Here is a 15,902-nt window from a genome sequence, read left to right as displayed (position 1 = left end):
ATATATATCTACATATATATGTATATTTTAAAACAAGTTAAGGTAGGCATCCAGCAGTAAGCTGCAGCTACTGAGAAAGATCTTGAATAATTGTGGACATTTCCCCCCAAAATAAATTTATTTTTGAAAATGCTCAATAGAGGGTTGTTTTGTATCTTTAACCACAATAATGGTATCTTTCCTGGCATATGTGAAGACTTTTAAATGATGTATGGTTTTTAAAATTAATTGTATCTCGATATGAGATACCAGCATTTCTTATTATAAGTGTAAAACATAATTTTTGTATGGATAATATACATACTTCATAAGTACTTTGACTTAAACTTAACAAGTTCACCATTTTTAAAATTAAAGAGTACATTTATAAAAATTCCATTTAAAACTAAAAGTATATTCTCTAGATGTATAAATATGTTACTTATGATTGTAAAACAAATCTGAAAGTGTTGTAATAATTTTAAGAACAAGAACTCTGGAACATATAGGAAATAATTTTATGTTTGTTAACCTTTGAAAACTATATAAAACCCTATTATATAAGGTTTTAAAACTGATCAGGTTGTTTAAGGTGCAGCTAGCAGCATATTCATGATTTTGGCATTTTTTTATACACAAGTATCACTTGTTTTAAACTGAGAAATGTGGATTAAATGATAATAAAAAGTTTTCATTACCTAAAAAAGTGCAGAAAAATTCAAGTTTAAAGTTCAGTGCTCTTTATTTTGCAGAAACAAATAAAATACCCAAAGTTAAAATGTAAAATAAATCTTTGCCACAAAAATTTTACCTTTGGATATAGCTTTTCTATTGTCACATGAAAAATGCCTTAAGCAAAACATATGGGAAATATGGCGCTCAGGGCAGAGCCGTGAACTTTGTGGTGTCCTCCAGAGTCTTCCTTTCTTCAGCTGTCTTCCCAGCATCCTCTGCAACCTAAAGTATGTAACACTTTCAGACTTGTTTAAAACATGTATCTATAAAAAATGATTTCAGAGGAACCTACAATTAAGAAGTCCTAAGTAAAAGGAATGCTTCTTTCTTTAAAGCCTTACAATCAGTCAAATTGCAATATATTTACACACAGTAACAGACAAGTAGCAGCACTGTTTCACATCCAAAAAACCAAAATTAAGAAGGTAGCAATTAGCTCAGTTGAATCTATAGATTGTTTTTGGAAATACTTCATATGACTGAAATGCAAACCAAGGTGTTAGGATGATGCAAAAGATCTAGTGGATACAATGTATACAATTTGTCAGAATATAAGATTTTAAATCACTTTCTAAGCAAATGTATATAGACTTTAGTTTGCAAAGTGTAATGAACTGGATATATGGTAATAGATAGGGAAACTATTTCCTATTAACAAACTGCTAATCAGTGAATGATTTAATGATTTTAGAGTCAAGGACAAATGCAAGAGAACAATTTTCAGGACACAGAGAAACAATGTTCAGCACACAAAAGTCTTTCATCTTACTGATAGCTTCGATTTTGACTTCTTTTCTTTTTGGCTAGTTTTCCTGAAATTCTGGCTTGCTGGTGACTGTTACTTTTTGCATTAAAAAAAAAAAAGAGATGCTATCTCTCAAATTACAATAAATCCCCTGGGTTAGTTATTACTACAGATGGTCTCTTACCTAGACTGAATCTTAATAACTCTGAAAAGCTTATTTCCTGTACTTAAAAGTACTTTAAACTTTCAAGTCCTAAGTGAGTCTCTAGTTTGCTGTGCATGACTTGTGGATTAATTTTAAAATGAAATAAAAACTCAACATACCAATTTATAATTTTCTTATAAAAATCCATCTTAGATAAATGTGTATACCTCTCTATTTGGAAACAATTACAAGTTTGGTTCATTTTATATACAATAGGAAAAATGACAGTAAAAGTGAGGTTGGTATACAAATAACAAAAAACCCCAGCAAATTAAATAAATGAAGCTTTATGGCCTTCATTTATTTGTTAACAAGTAAATATTAATTTACTTAATACTTCTCTACTTCCTCCATACCGTACATAACTGTTGATTTTATTGATGGCATTCACAAAACTGTACCTGTAAAAAAGGACCTAACACTTCCTATGACATATCATGGATGAGCTTGTTTATTAGACAATATGTAATACAAATCAAGCAATTTGTAAACTGCTAAGTGCTCGTGAAACAGTTAACATTAAACAGAAATACATTGTTCATTAGTACTTTCTACAAATTCAAAAACTTTTGAAAATGATTGCATTCTAAAAATATTTCTTTTGGCTTAATCAGTTATCTTTATCACATATATTTAATCCCTACCTAATGATATTTAAAGTAAACTCTGATGTAAACTTTTATATCCAGTAATGGACATTATAAAATGTAAACAGAAGCTTTATTAATGAAAAGGGTAAAGAAGATGCATTAACAGACTGCATGAAAAAGTTAAGATGTTCTACATACACTTTTAATGATCACATGGGCTAGAAAAACAACCATGTTTGCTATCAAGTTGTGCTCTGATGATCTCTTAATGAAGAAATTTTTATAGAAGACAATATTTAAAGTTCACCCACATTAACACTTCTATTTTGATCTCTTGTTGCTTTAACAACAATCCATTAAATCTCACGTTAGCCTGTATTATGAGATCGATTACTTCCAGGTCTATGGAGAGGTTTCCTTCCTGTTCATAATGCCACTCCAGTAACCAATCATTCACTGATATCCAGTGTGCATTATACTCCATTACGGAAATAGCTGAGTTACCAAGGTGTACATATTTTCCTTTCCCTTGGATTTTTAAAACCTTGATATGTACAGATTTATAGTATATTTCTACAGCAATATTTTGTAGGTCAATAGACTGGACTCTTATATAGATGACATTGACAGGTGCTTGTAATTTCCCATGCGCTAGCATGTGCACTGAGATTTAACTGGCTCATCACCTGAGTGCACTGGAACTGTTAGCAAATAAATTTCAAAAAGGGAGCTGAGCATTTTACTCAAAGAATGAAACATTGTGGGTTTTTTTAAGCAATTTTAATTAAATAATGCAAAGGTACATTTGGTTAAACATTTTATAAAAATTCAAGCAAAATTAAAAACTTAGCCAATTTAAACTTTTCTACAAATTTAACCAGTAACTGTTTTGGTCAAATCCACCTTTAGCTGAATTAATGAGAACAGCACAAAAGACACTAAAGGATTCTCCTCACCACAATGGAGGTTCTTCTCACGTTCCACACTGCATAGCCACTACATGGAAACTTCCAGGATGATGAGCAATTCAGTCATGCTCTACACTTTTCTTTTCAATGAAAAGTGATGTATCGCCTTGTTTTGCTTTTGACAAAATATGAACTAAACACAAGTATATAATAACAAGAATCCAAGAGTAGCCCATACACAAGTCAACTATGTGTATGTATTTATTATTTAAAGCCCACCATTCAGCTTAGTCTAAAGATATGGTAACAAACAGTTTGTTTCTTTTTCACTAATGATACTGATGACCAGTCAGTTTAAGGGAGGGAAAGTCCAACGCAGATGTTTATAATCCAGTTCAGTGACACAAACTATTTCAACTCCAGGACTTCTGACTTATTGCCTCTCCCCAAAACAGGTCAAACACTGATGGCAGATGCAGCGGCACGGAATCTTGGCATGTGAAATCTAATACGGGAATGATCCAAGGAACAGTCCCTGCCATGTCTCCTCAACACCCCCTGCTTCTTCATCGTCACCTGTGACCTGGTTAGTTCCCACATTGTTAACTCAGCCAGCACACACCATAGCGAGAGGGAGGATGTGTGAACTCTCCTCAGTTAAAGCCACGTGACTGAGGTAAAACAGTGCATGATTGTGCTAGGAAAGAACAGTATTCAGTGATGAACATCTCTTTGTCAGCTTTCCTAAATAAATCAATGAAGTAAAAAAAGGAAATCTTTTTTCCTTCTGACTGAAGTTGGACTTAATTGGATTCTAGCTGTCAGAACTGGTACCACTTCTTATCTTTGTATTTCAACATCATCTAAGAAGAGAGAGAAAAAAGAAAAGCATACTTTTAAAATGCCAGAAAAATAGCATTTATAACTGGTTTCTATATTTTTCAAAAGCATAACATTCTAAAACATAGGTAGTGTTACTACAGAATTTAAATCAATATACTGAAAACAGTAAGTAAAAACTAGTCTATTTACAGGAATAAATAACTATAATCATTAAGAACTACTTGAGAAGAACTTTCTTCTAAGAACCTTCTAAGACTAAGCTAAGAATCTACAAATAAGGCAATTTTCAGGTTTCTAATTTGAACTAAAAATAATGTTTTAAAACAAGGGAATTAAAGGTTGTAAATTCTACTACTGCTATTTAAAATTTCCTAAGCACCTTTTCTGGGCCAGCAATGGATAGCACACTTCCCCTATGTGATTTCATTTGGCCCACACAACACTATAGTTTTTTCCCCCATTATTTAAGTGAAAAACTTGAGGCTTCTAGGGGTTGCTCAGAATCAACACATATAGAACCTGGATTTACGCTTAGCAGTCTGATTCACTGAAACATCCTTCTCAATATCCTATATTCATAGACTCTCAAATATGTCTGAAGAGCATCTGGCAGAAGGGAAAAGCTGAGTCTGAGACTGAGCACTTGGTTAACTATCTAGCATAGTTTTCCAAATTTATGGGCTTACTACTCACTTTTCAGACAACAAAACACTACTCAGCAGTTCCTCATCCCCACGTTTCCACTGCCCCTTATTTTTAGTAAATGTCTCCCAATTGCACGCTAGGCTACAACCCTCCCCCAGCCAGCTGGATCATTCCAGTGCCCCACACCCAGGGGTGATATTTCTCGCTTTAGAAATCTATGTCAGATTGTAGGTATTCTGGGAAATAGACTAAGGTGCCATGTGCCTTTGGGATCACACAGGTACAGGGTTATGATGAAATTCTTGCCCTAGACTGAAGACGACTAGGCTACATCTGAGGTGCCTGTGGGCACAGTGCAAATATTCAAGAGCCTCTCAATCTCCTTGAAGCCCTGTGTCTCCCAGGTCTAGTTATCTCTCTCATGCATTCTAGATTTCAACATCCTTGAGGAAAGAAGAGATCACTTTTGGTTGAAAAAGGAGAGTTATTACTATAAATGTGGGTGCTCAGGCATAAAAATAATCTGGCCTTGGTTCCTTTAGATAAACTCGAAATATGCTCAAGCGCCAGGCTAGGAACTAGATACAGAACGTACCCAAGGCCAAAGCATTAAAGAGTGGTATATATGTGCAAAAATGAAATAAATATGTATTTTCTATAAAAGCACTTAAGTTTAATTTTTAAGAAACACTATGTTAACCAACAAAACATATCTGTCAAAGGGCCACTTAGGGATCTCTACTTTCTAACATGTTTCTGAGCTCTATCATGACTTCCAAAGTTTATCAGATGACGTTAAGGAAAAATGCATCTCAATACACCTCCATATGAACTGTATGACGAGACAGACAGTACTGCTGATTGCATCAAAATGTTTGCACTAGCTGGGTGTGGTGGCACATACTTGTGATCCCTTTACTTGGGAGACTACGACAGGAGGATAGCAGGTTTGAGGATAGCCTCAGCAAATAATGAGACTCTCATCAACTAGTTGACCCTGTTTCAAATAAAAAATAAAATTGGGTTGGGGGTGTAGCTCTCTGGGTTTAATCCTGAGTACCTCCTCCCAAAAAAGGTTTGTATCAATTTTATTTATTTAGATCTACCTGGAAGAATATCAAGAACATGAATTATTTCCTCCATTAGGATAAGACAGAAGTACACTCTGAGGAATTAAGGAAAATCAGCATTGTTTTTATTCCCTAAGAAATAGCTGCAAAGCTGCTGACAGTGTTTATAAAGATCCTGAAGATAAGCAAGTTCTTTGAAGTTCTTTCCAAACTTATCAACTTCAGTAAGAGATCAAAGACTACTGGATCATATTCTTAAAATGGTTCCTTCTGGTGGCAAATATCAGGAATTTGAAAATATACAAAAAACACTGAAAATTCATGTGTGTAACAATATGATAGCTATGTAAATATAATAATTTTCATACTTTAGGTATTTACTCACTTATTTATTTACATATTTATTTTAGTGGCACTGGGATTGAATCCAGGGACATTACGCCCCTGAGATCTACCCTAGCCTTATGCTTTTATTCTTTATTTGGAAACAGGGTCTCACTAAGTTGCTGAGGGCCTCACAAGTTGTTGAGGCCAGCTGTAAACCTGCGATCCACCTGTCTCAGCCTCCCAATTACTAGTACTACAAGAATGTGCCACTGTGTCTGGCTATACTTTAGGTTTTAAAAATGATTTGTTGGGTAGACATACCTCATGAGCGTGTTTAGAAAATGAATCTGCGCTTGACAACATAGCTGCTGTCCTTTCTTCCAAGTCACCAAGCTTCTGTCCTCTTTCATCCAGTGCCAACCTGGCTCGCGCTAATTCACCAACAACTCCGGATGCAGCCCCCTTCACACCTTCAATGCCGCCAGGGCCAGGGATATGCTGGGCGAGGCTGCGTGAAGCCTTTCCTGAGGACGACTCTCCAACTGAATGGATGGAACACATCAACGCGTTAACTCAAAACCATTAACATTTTATTAAATAAGATCCCACTATAAGGATATTTGGATTGAGTGACAATATAATTGGGATATTTATATATTTCATTTGATCATTAATATACATTTTCTTTGATTATAGTGATTTAAATATTTTCTAGATACTTCTTCAAATATGTTAAAATACAATGTACTAAATACCCTGCTCTATGCTAGTTCATATAGTAGAACTTGTGCCCAAAGAGGCCAGTAAGCGTTTGTTGAAATGAGTCATGGGCATATTGACACCAATTTCTTTCCTTTTTTTTTTTTTTTTTTTGGTAGTACTGGGGATTGAACCCAGCAGCATTCTACCTCCAAACTACACTCCTAGCCCTTTTTTTAAAATTCTTTATTTTGAAACAGTGTCTCACTGAGTTGCATAGGGCCTCACTAAGTAGCTGAGGCTGGCCACAAACCTGCAATCCTCCCAAGTGCTGGGATTACAAGTGTGCACCATACTGACTCCATACTGACACCAATTTACATAACTAAAATTACTCTTAAGGATTCACAGAATTGGAGATTCTTAACTTAAAATATTTATCTTTGAACAATAAGTTTAAATATTTAGATAGGATTTAGTTTACTGGCTCCAAATTCCTTAAAGTCTATACTTAGGCTCAAAAGACAAATAAATTTATTCAGTATTCTATTTCAGTCTCCAAGATTTGTACATATGACGTATTCCTTTGTCTCTAGTTATCTTGTCGCAAAATACATCAGATTTTTCCTTTAAAAAATGACTGTTTCCATCCCTTCATAAACCAGACCCTGATTATCTAACACCTACATTACTAACATCTTAAATTCTTTATATTTATTATTATTATAGTAATTATTTGTTTGTGTGGTACTAGGGATTGAACCCAGGGCATTTGCCTTCTAAGGCTACACCACTAGCCCTTTTATTTTTATTTATTTTTTAAACAGGGTCTCACTATGTTGCTGAGAGTCTTGCTATGTTGCTGAGGCTGTCCTTGAACCTGCCATCCTCCAATCTCAGGCTCCCAAGCACTGGGATTACAGGAATGCACCACCACTTCTAACTTTCAAAGCTTATTCCTTTAAAGTTTATTTCAGATTCATCCCCTCTCCCTTCAACTTACCTTTCCTTTTAAAAAATAATTCTAAAATCACCCCTTAATGTTAACAGTGTTTTTTAGTTTGTTCACAAGTCTATAAAAATATCAAACTGTCTAATTCCAGAGCATTTCATCACTTCAAAAGAAGTTCCATGTCTGTTAGCAGCTACTAGTCATTCCTCTTCTTCCCAGGCCTTGTCTGTTGTCTAAATATCCCATATAAATGAATTCATAACGTAGGTGGCTGTTCATGGTTGGCCTCTCTTATTAAGCATAACGTCAAGTTCCTTCTATAGTATAGCATATATCAGTACTTCATCTCTTTTTATGGCTGAATGACATTAATTTTGGATACACTGCATTTACTTATCAATCCAGCATCTGATGGACACCCAGGTTACTTTTTGGTTATTATGAATAATGCTATCATGACATCTGTAGATGTTTTTGTGTGAACATGTTTTCAGTTCTCTTGGGTATGTGTCCAGAGTGGAACTGTCGAGTCATATGGTAACTCTAGGGTTACCTTTTCAAGATCTGTAAGACAGCTCTCTTAAGATGCGTTTTTTCACCCCACCAGCAGTGTGAAGGTTTGTTTCTCCACATCCTTGCTGTGTTTATGTTGTGTCTTTCTGACAGCCATCCTAGTACACATGAAGGGATATCTCATTGTGGTCTAAGCTGCATTTCCTAGATGACAAATGATGCTGAGCAACTTTTTATGTTCTTATGAATCAGCTATATATTGTCTTTGGAGAAATATCTATTAAACTTTTGCCCATTTTAAAATTAGGCCATTTGTCTTTTTATCATTGAGTTGTAAGAGTTCATATATTCTGGATACTAGATTTTATCAGAGAGGAGATATAAATTTGAAAATATTTTATCCCATTCTTTAGATTGTCTATTTTAATTTTATATTTAATTTTATTTTGTGGTGCTGGGGATTGAACCCAGGGGCATTTTACTTGCGAATTCTATACCCTCAGCCCTTTTAATTTTTTTGTTTGGAAATAGTCTCACTATATTCCTGAGAGGAATTGTAGTCATCTTTTTTTTTTTTTTTTTTTTTTCATTTTCGGTGGTATTAGGGACTGAACGCAGGGGTGTTCTGTTTCTGATCTACATTCCCACCCTACTTTATTTATTTTGGAACAGGGTCTGGCTAAGTTTCTGACGCTGTTCTCAAATCGGCAATCCTGTCTTAGACTCACAGGTACTGGAATTATAGGCATGCACATCATGACCAGCTCACTGTATTCTTAATATATTGTTTTGTACCTTAAATTTTTAAATGTTTATGAATTTCAATTTATCTAATTTAATCTTAGGTTACTGGTGATTGGGGAGTTCTGAGAAACCACTGTCTATTCTAAGTTCACAAAGCTTTATACCTGATTTATACCTATGTTTACTTTTTTTATCAATATTAAGAATGGAACTGTACCTCTCAGCTACACCCCCCAGCCTTTTTATTCTTTATTTTGAATCAGGGTCTCACAAAGTTGCTGTGAGCCACATTAAGTAGCTAATGCTGGCCGAGAACCTGTGATCCTCCTGTGTCACCTCTCTAGTACTGGGATTGCAAGCATGCGCCACAGTTCCTGTCTTTATGGTTTACTTCTAAGCCTTTTTAATTTTAGCTCTTATATTGAGGTCCTTCACACTTTTTGAGTTAATTTATGCAGGGTATGAAGCTGGGGTCCAACTTCACTTCCTTTTCTCTTTTTACTTTTGCATGTGAATATCCAGTTGTCTCTACATCATTTGATGAAAAACTGTTCTTTTACCACTGAATTTTCTTGGCATTCTTATAGAGGCCAAGAATAAATGGGTCATGAGGTGTGGCCTTGAGGGCTCTCCATCACTGGGCCTTTCCTGTCAGTCGTTAGCCTGTCTGCCTGCCTGTCATTGCTTCCTGGCTACTATGAGTTGAACAGCTTTCCTCTTCCAAGCTCTGCTGCCATGTTTCTGCCTTGTAGCCAATCAACCACAGACTGAACATGAAAAACGATGAGTCAAAATAAACATATTCTCTGGTAAGAAAGAAAGCAAAAAGAAATATTGAAATGTTATCCTTAAGTCATCAAAAGCTTGGTATCAGACAAATGAAACTGTTATGTGAAATTATCATTTTTAATTTTGGATAAATTGCTATAATACTAGATGTCTACCACTAAGCCAAGCATGGGAAGGAGGGCTGGGGAGAGAATGGGGTGGGAATCGGGTGGGGGCTGACTGGGCGATATGTGCATGTATGTCTACAAAAGTTTGTATCCCACTAAGATGTATGAATAAAGTGCACCAATAAAAATAAATAAATAAATAAACCTTTCCACATGTTTTAGTCAGCCCTTTTGTTTGGTGTCACCAAAATGCCTAAAAGCTCAACACAGAGCAAGAAGGGTTTACTTCAGAGCTCATGATTTCAGAGGCTAGTTTTTTATCAGCTGGCTTGTGGCAGAATGGTTGAGTAGCAGAGATTTACAACCTGTTGGAAGACAATTCACTCTCTGCCCATGGGAGCCAGAGGAAGTCCACACACAGTCCTGTCCTCATCCCCTTTTAGCCATGTCCCAGCTCTGAACATGGCTGCACTGTCTAACACATAAGCCTCTCTGGGGGACATTTTAAATCCAAACTCTAATACCGTACCCCTGGTCCCTAGGAGCTCATGTCTATCTCACAATACAAAATGCATTCAATCTATATCCAAGAGTCCCTACAGCCTTAACAATTCCAAACTTGCTCAAACTCCTCCTCTGAGACTTAGGAAAAACTTTCAGCTGTGAGTCCCTGTAAAAATAAAAATCATAAGTTATATGCTTCCAACATACAATGATTCAGAGTAAACATTACCATTCAGAAGGGAGAGACAGAGGCACTGAATCAGGGAATGAGACCAGTGAGACCTAAAGCCAGCAGGGCAAACATTCCATCACTTCGTACACATCTGGCATCCAGGACACACACAGCTGACATGTGCCCTCCAAAGGGCTTCAGCAGCCATGCCCATGGCCTTGCTGGGTGCAGCCTATGTGGCTGCCTCTTAGCCTATTTCCACAAGTTTCAGCCTTCCTTGGCAGATAAGTCCACATTCCTGAAAACTCCTGATTCCTGGGTTCTCCACTTTAGCCTTGGCTCTATGCTCACAGCTCACTTCACTAACTGCCCCCTCAGGGCCTGCCTGCAGGGATGTGGACCCTGCTATATTTTGAGTGGTCTCCCAAACCGTCCTTTGAAAACTGGGTGGAAGGTCCCATCCTTAACTCCAGCATCCAGTAGAATCAGCAGCACGTGCAGACAATGCCCATGTCTGCACTAGCTAGCAAAGCCTAATTTGTACTAGGGATTTAATATCTCATTAGGAAAAATGGAAACAATGCCTTCAGAAAAGTTGGGTCAGCCGGGCACAGTGGTGCGCTTGGGAGGCGGAGACAAGGAGGATCACGCAGGTTCGAAGCTAGCCTCGCTGGCTTAAGAGACCCTGTTTCCAAATAAAAATATAAAATAGGTCTGGGAGTGTAGCCCGGAGGTAGAAGGGTTTCCAGGAACCCCAGTACCACCAAAAACAAAAAAAAAGAAGAAAAGTTGGGTCACTGGGGATGTGCCTTCTGGGATGCCGGCCCCTCTCTCCCTGCTTACTGGCTGCCGTACAGTAAGGAGTTCTGCTCTGCCCGGCTCTCTCTACCAGGAACTGAAACTGCTGAAGCTGTGAACTAAAGCAAATCTTTGCTACTTTTGATTTTTATAGGTATTTTGTTTGCCATACAGATGGAAATCTAAGACAGGCATCAATTAAGGTAATCATAGAAATGAAATAACAAATCACATTTATTGTAAACAAAAAAAAATACTAAAAAATATTCATTTAAAGTTGTGAATACTTTTTTTTGAGCCACTTGAAACTATCCCGATTTTGGTTCCCTAAGAAAAATATTGTCTTAATTTGGGACAGAGTGACAAATATTTATATATGCTGCTAAAACAATGATATCCTACTGTGTGACAAAAAAGAAAAATAAATTCACATATATAGGAAAATATTTGCATGACTTGAATGTTTCTGTTGTAATATGTATCATCTACATTAAATAAATCAACTTACATAGCTCTTCTCTATCAAGGGACTGTGCACCACCTCCAAACAAGCCTTTAAAGAATCCCCTGTTTGGTGCTTCCGGTGTTTCTACAGGCGTGAAGAGTTCCCCCAACATCTCCTTTAAAATCAAAACAAGTTGCAATTGTTAAGTTTTAGGGCAACTACTATATTTAACAAAACCATCTCTGTAAATGCTTTCATGTAAGCTTAGAAGATTCCATGTTGAGTTTCATGATTAATAAGCACATTTCAAATGATCAGGACAAGTTTCTAAGTATAAATTTACTAACTTGCTGCTTATTCATTTCACTAGATCACCTTCTTTCCATTTCAAGAAAATAAGATATGTCTGATCAAACCATAAGGAGATTTTCATTTTCAAGACAAAATATCATAAAATTCTTCCCAAGAATTGGTAATTAGATTAAAAATTAGGTTTTCTTACATTAGAAAGAAGAAATTTATCTACTACATGGTCAAGAAGTCCAGCACAATAATGATGACAGAATACAATTTTAAATTTATAACTTTGAGCTGACTCAGAAAATTAGACATACCAACTTCCTTTTTTTTGCGGTACTGGGGGTGGAACCCAAGGGCATTCTGCCTTCGAGCTACACCCCCAGCCCTATTTTTTATTCTTAATTTTGAAACAGGATCTTACTAAGTTGCAAAGAGCCTCACTAAGTAGCCGAAGCTGTCCTCAAACCTCAATCCTCTTGTCTCAGCCTCCTGAATGCTGGGATTACAAGTGTGCACCACCACGCCTGATGACCAACTTCCTTTTTCAGAGACAAATACTAGGAACATTATTATGCCAAAATACACCCGTAATTTTATAATAAATCTGTCAGAAAGATGTGGAACATTTCTTCTACATTGTCAGATTTTCCTGAAACTACTGTACATATACATATATATATTTGGTACTATGGATTGAAATCAGGGGCATTCTACTTCTGAGCTACATCCCCCGATTCCTTTTATCATTTTATTTTAAATAGGGTCTTGTTAAATTGCTGAAATTGGCCTTAACCCATGACCCTCCTGTCTCAGCCTCTCAAGTACTGGGATTACAGGTGTGCACCCCACATCCTGCTTCTGTCAATATTCTTCAGAGGGCAGAAATATTAAAAGAGAGAAAAATGGTTGCAGACATATTATTGATTTTGTTTATAATACATAAAGAAGAAGAGTTCCTATAAAAGGATGAGAGCAACATTATTTATAGGCATTTTATAAATTATCATTTATAAAAACGAATTAAAAATACAGGCTTTGGGATTGTATTTTTTCCAATAAAGAGAAGAAGTTACTATATAAAGGCAAAGTACACTATTGGCTCCAGGTAGTTCTGTTGAACTCTGGTATCACATTATAGTTGGAGTGAAAGTATATATTTTTCAGGGTTTCATCCTTAGGGCTGGGCTAGGACAGTTAAAGGATTTACAAAGGTTTTACTTTTAGATATAATCACACTAATGTTCTCTCTTTAGCCAGATGTTGCAGGGAAAAAAATAATTATTAACATTACATGGCACAGACTTCCACTTAGTTAAGTAGACTGAGGCCCTCCCTTTATGTAACGCTGTATCATTATTATTGTCCTTGGTGCATCATATCATACGTTTCAATGGGGCAGGAGATGGTGGAGGCACATGTGCACACAGCGCCCTCCCCAAGGCCTTCCCCTCCTCCCCTCCCTCCCTGTCATGTGTGGCTTCGTGATTAACTTTATGTTTGTGGATGAACATCATGTACATTAGGGAATTTCTGGAAGTAGAAAAAACTAGGAATAAAAACATTGTGGTTCAATAAATCAAACTTCTTAAAATCTATAACAGAATAAATGGAAACTATTATTATACTGAATTTTACATTAGACTGCATATCAAAAGTAATTTTAAGCATATTTTTAATATGTTTGAAGTTGTATTTCACAGAATTATAGTAACTATATTTCTGGGATTTCTTAACTAATATAAAATTTCAATATACAAAAATATATATACTTGTCAAATTTAGACTCTTGGATCCCATTGGTCTTATTAATTAATATGCTTGGGTAGTGAAATATAGGATTAATTACATAAATGAGTCAATATAATGGCTTTTGTTATCATTAAAAACTTTTTAAGGCTCATGAAATAATAATGATTTTAGTAATCTTGATTAATAAGACCTTATAAGAATTAAAATTGAGTCTGAGTAAGTAATGTTGAACTTGAGTCTGAAAAATAAATGTCTCCAAAATAAGTTCAGCAATATATAGCATATTGAATGTAAAATATGTTTAAGAGCTAATTGCTCAACTGTCATCTTTGTTTTATAGTGAGTATGTGAGGTTTAATTTATAATCTCATGGTACTTATTAAAGTCATTGTTTAAAGTGAATTAATTGGTATGTTTCATCTCTATGATTATGGTTTTAATGTTCACAAATAAACTAAGCATGGTGGCACATGCCTATAGTACCAGGACTTGAACAGCTGAGACAGTAGGATCAAGGGCTTGAGGCCAGCCTCAGAAACTTAGCAAGACTCTCAACAATTACTGAGACCTTGTTTCAAAATAAAAAAAATTAGATAAGGCTGAAGGTGTAGCTCAGAGGCAGAATTCTTCTGAGTTCAAACTCTAGTACTGAAAATAAAGTTCACAAATGAATCAATTTAGTCGATTTGAAAAAATACATTGCAAGTTTTCTTTCACTTTAAGGTATAGTTAATGCTATAGGGAGGATTTTAAGCATTTCAATCTACAAACATATTCTTTTTACTAATTGTTTCTGGATGATAATATAAATTTCTTAATCCTCTAGTATTTTAAATAGCCTTTTAAAAGTATGAACATTGAACACATTTAAAGTATACATTATGGTAAGTTGTCATATGTCTATGTCCTTGGAACTAGCCCCAGAATCAAATTTTTGAACATAGCACCCAAGTTTCCTTGTGCCTTTTGTAAAATCTCTTTACTCCTCTATTTTCTATCCCTAAATATAGCTTAGCTATGGATCTAAAAACACCCTCTGCAGGAAAACCAACTACTAACTTCAAATTAAATACTTTTCAAAGACGAAGTTTAAAAGACAAGCCAGCCAGGTGTAGTGGTGCATGCTTGTAATCCCAGTACTTGGGAGGCTGAGACAGGAGGATCAAGGGTTCGTGGCCAGCCTCAGCTACTTAGTGAGGCTCTCTGCAACTTAGTGAGATCCTGTTTCATAATGAAGAATAATAAAAAGAACTTGAGGTATGGTTTAGAGGTAGAATACCCCTGGGTTTCATCCCCAGTTCTGGGAAAAAAATAAAAAGACAAGCCAGACTAGAATAAAATATTGAAAAAGCTTTACATTTCTAATAAAATTGTCTATCTAGAATATATAAAGGACTCTTAAAACTTATAAGAAGAGAAGCAAACCAATAAAAACATGGTCAAAATACTAAAATATAGGCTTTGCCAAAGATCAGCATTACTCATCACTATGGAACTTCAAATTAAGACGTCAGTAAAATGCCATTAAATGCCTGTTAGAATGGTTAAAATGAAAAGGAATGCCATGCTGAGTTTTGGGCAAGGATACAGAATTGAATTCAGTCTTCTCAATTATAAAGGTCATGTCCTAAGTCGTAATCCACAAATTGAAGTTTACAAATGAGTAAGTCAGGACTAATTAATTACAAAATAATTTATTATAAAGTCCCTTTAGATAACAATTTCCCCTCTCATGTGCCAATCAATATTTAGCTCAGTACTTCAAGGTCACTTTTATTTTAGAACATAATGCTATAGTGATCTTTTCTAATATATATTAAGGCATGATGCAATATTAGAAAAAATGTTTTATTTAGTGCATTTTTTCATGGTCTTTCAAAAATCAACAAAATTACTCAAAGGAAAACAATTTTTATATGTATTATCACAATATTCTTGTGAAAACAGGAAGGGATCACACAATTTGCCCTTAAAATAGCTACATTATTTTCACACTAACATACTCTTTAAAAGCAGTGTGCAGCCGGGCAAGGTGGCCACGCTTGTAATCCCCGCATTTGGGAGGCTGAGACTGGAGGATCGC

The 15,902-nt window shown here is 35.6% G+C and overlaps 1 protein-coding gene across 4 annotated transcripts in view; it reads right to left on the bottom strand.

Moving 5' to 3' along the window:
• Positions 1–3,983: 3,983 nt before the first annotated feature.
• The window catches only part of STXBP5 (syntaxin binding protein 5), a gene marked incomplete at both ends in the record, with an annotated part of 167,040 nt that continues 155,121 nt past the window's right edge, over positions 3,984–15,902 (bottom strand). For all 4 annotated transcript variants that reach the window (XM_080700550.1, XM_080700551.1, XM_080700552.1 and 1 more), the window contains 3 exons: positions 3,984–4,025; positions 6,369–6,589; positions 11,834–11,945. In XM_080700550.1, the coding sequence (XP_080556676.1) occupies positions 3,984–4,025; positions 6,369–6,589; positions 11,834–11,945 (375 nt within the window). The remainder of the gene's footprint in view (positions 4,026–6,368; positions 6,590–11,833; positions 11,946–15,902) is intronic.

The sequence above is a fragment of the Muscardinus avellanarius genome (assembly GCF_963383645.1).
Source record: "Muscardinus avellanarius genome assembly, chromosome: 8".
NCBI classification, from domain to species: domain Eukaryota; kingdom Metazoa; phylum Chordata; class Mammalia; order Rodentia; family Gliridae; genus Muscardinus; species Muscardinus avellanarius.
The sequence above is the reverse complement of the archived record's forward strand: the minus strand, read 5'-3'. Positions and strand labels throughout refer to the sequence as shown.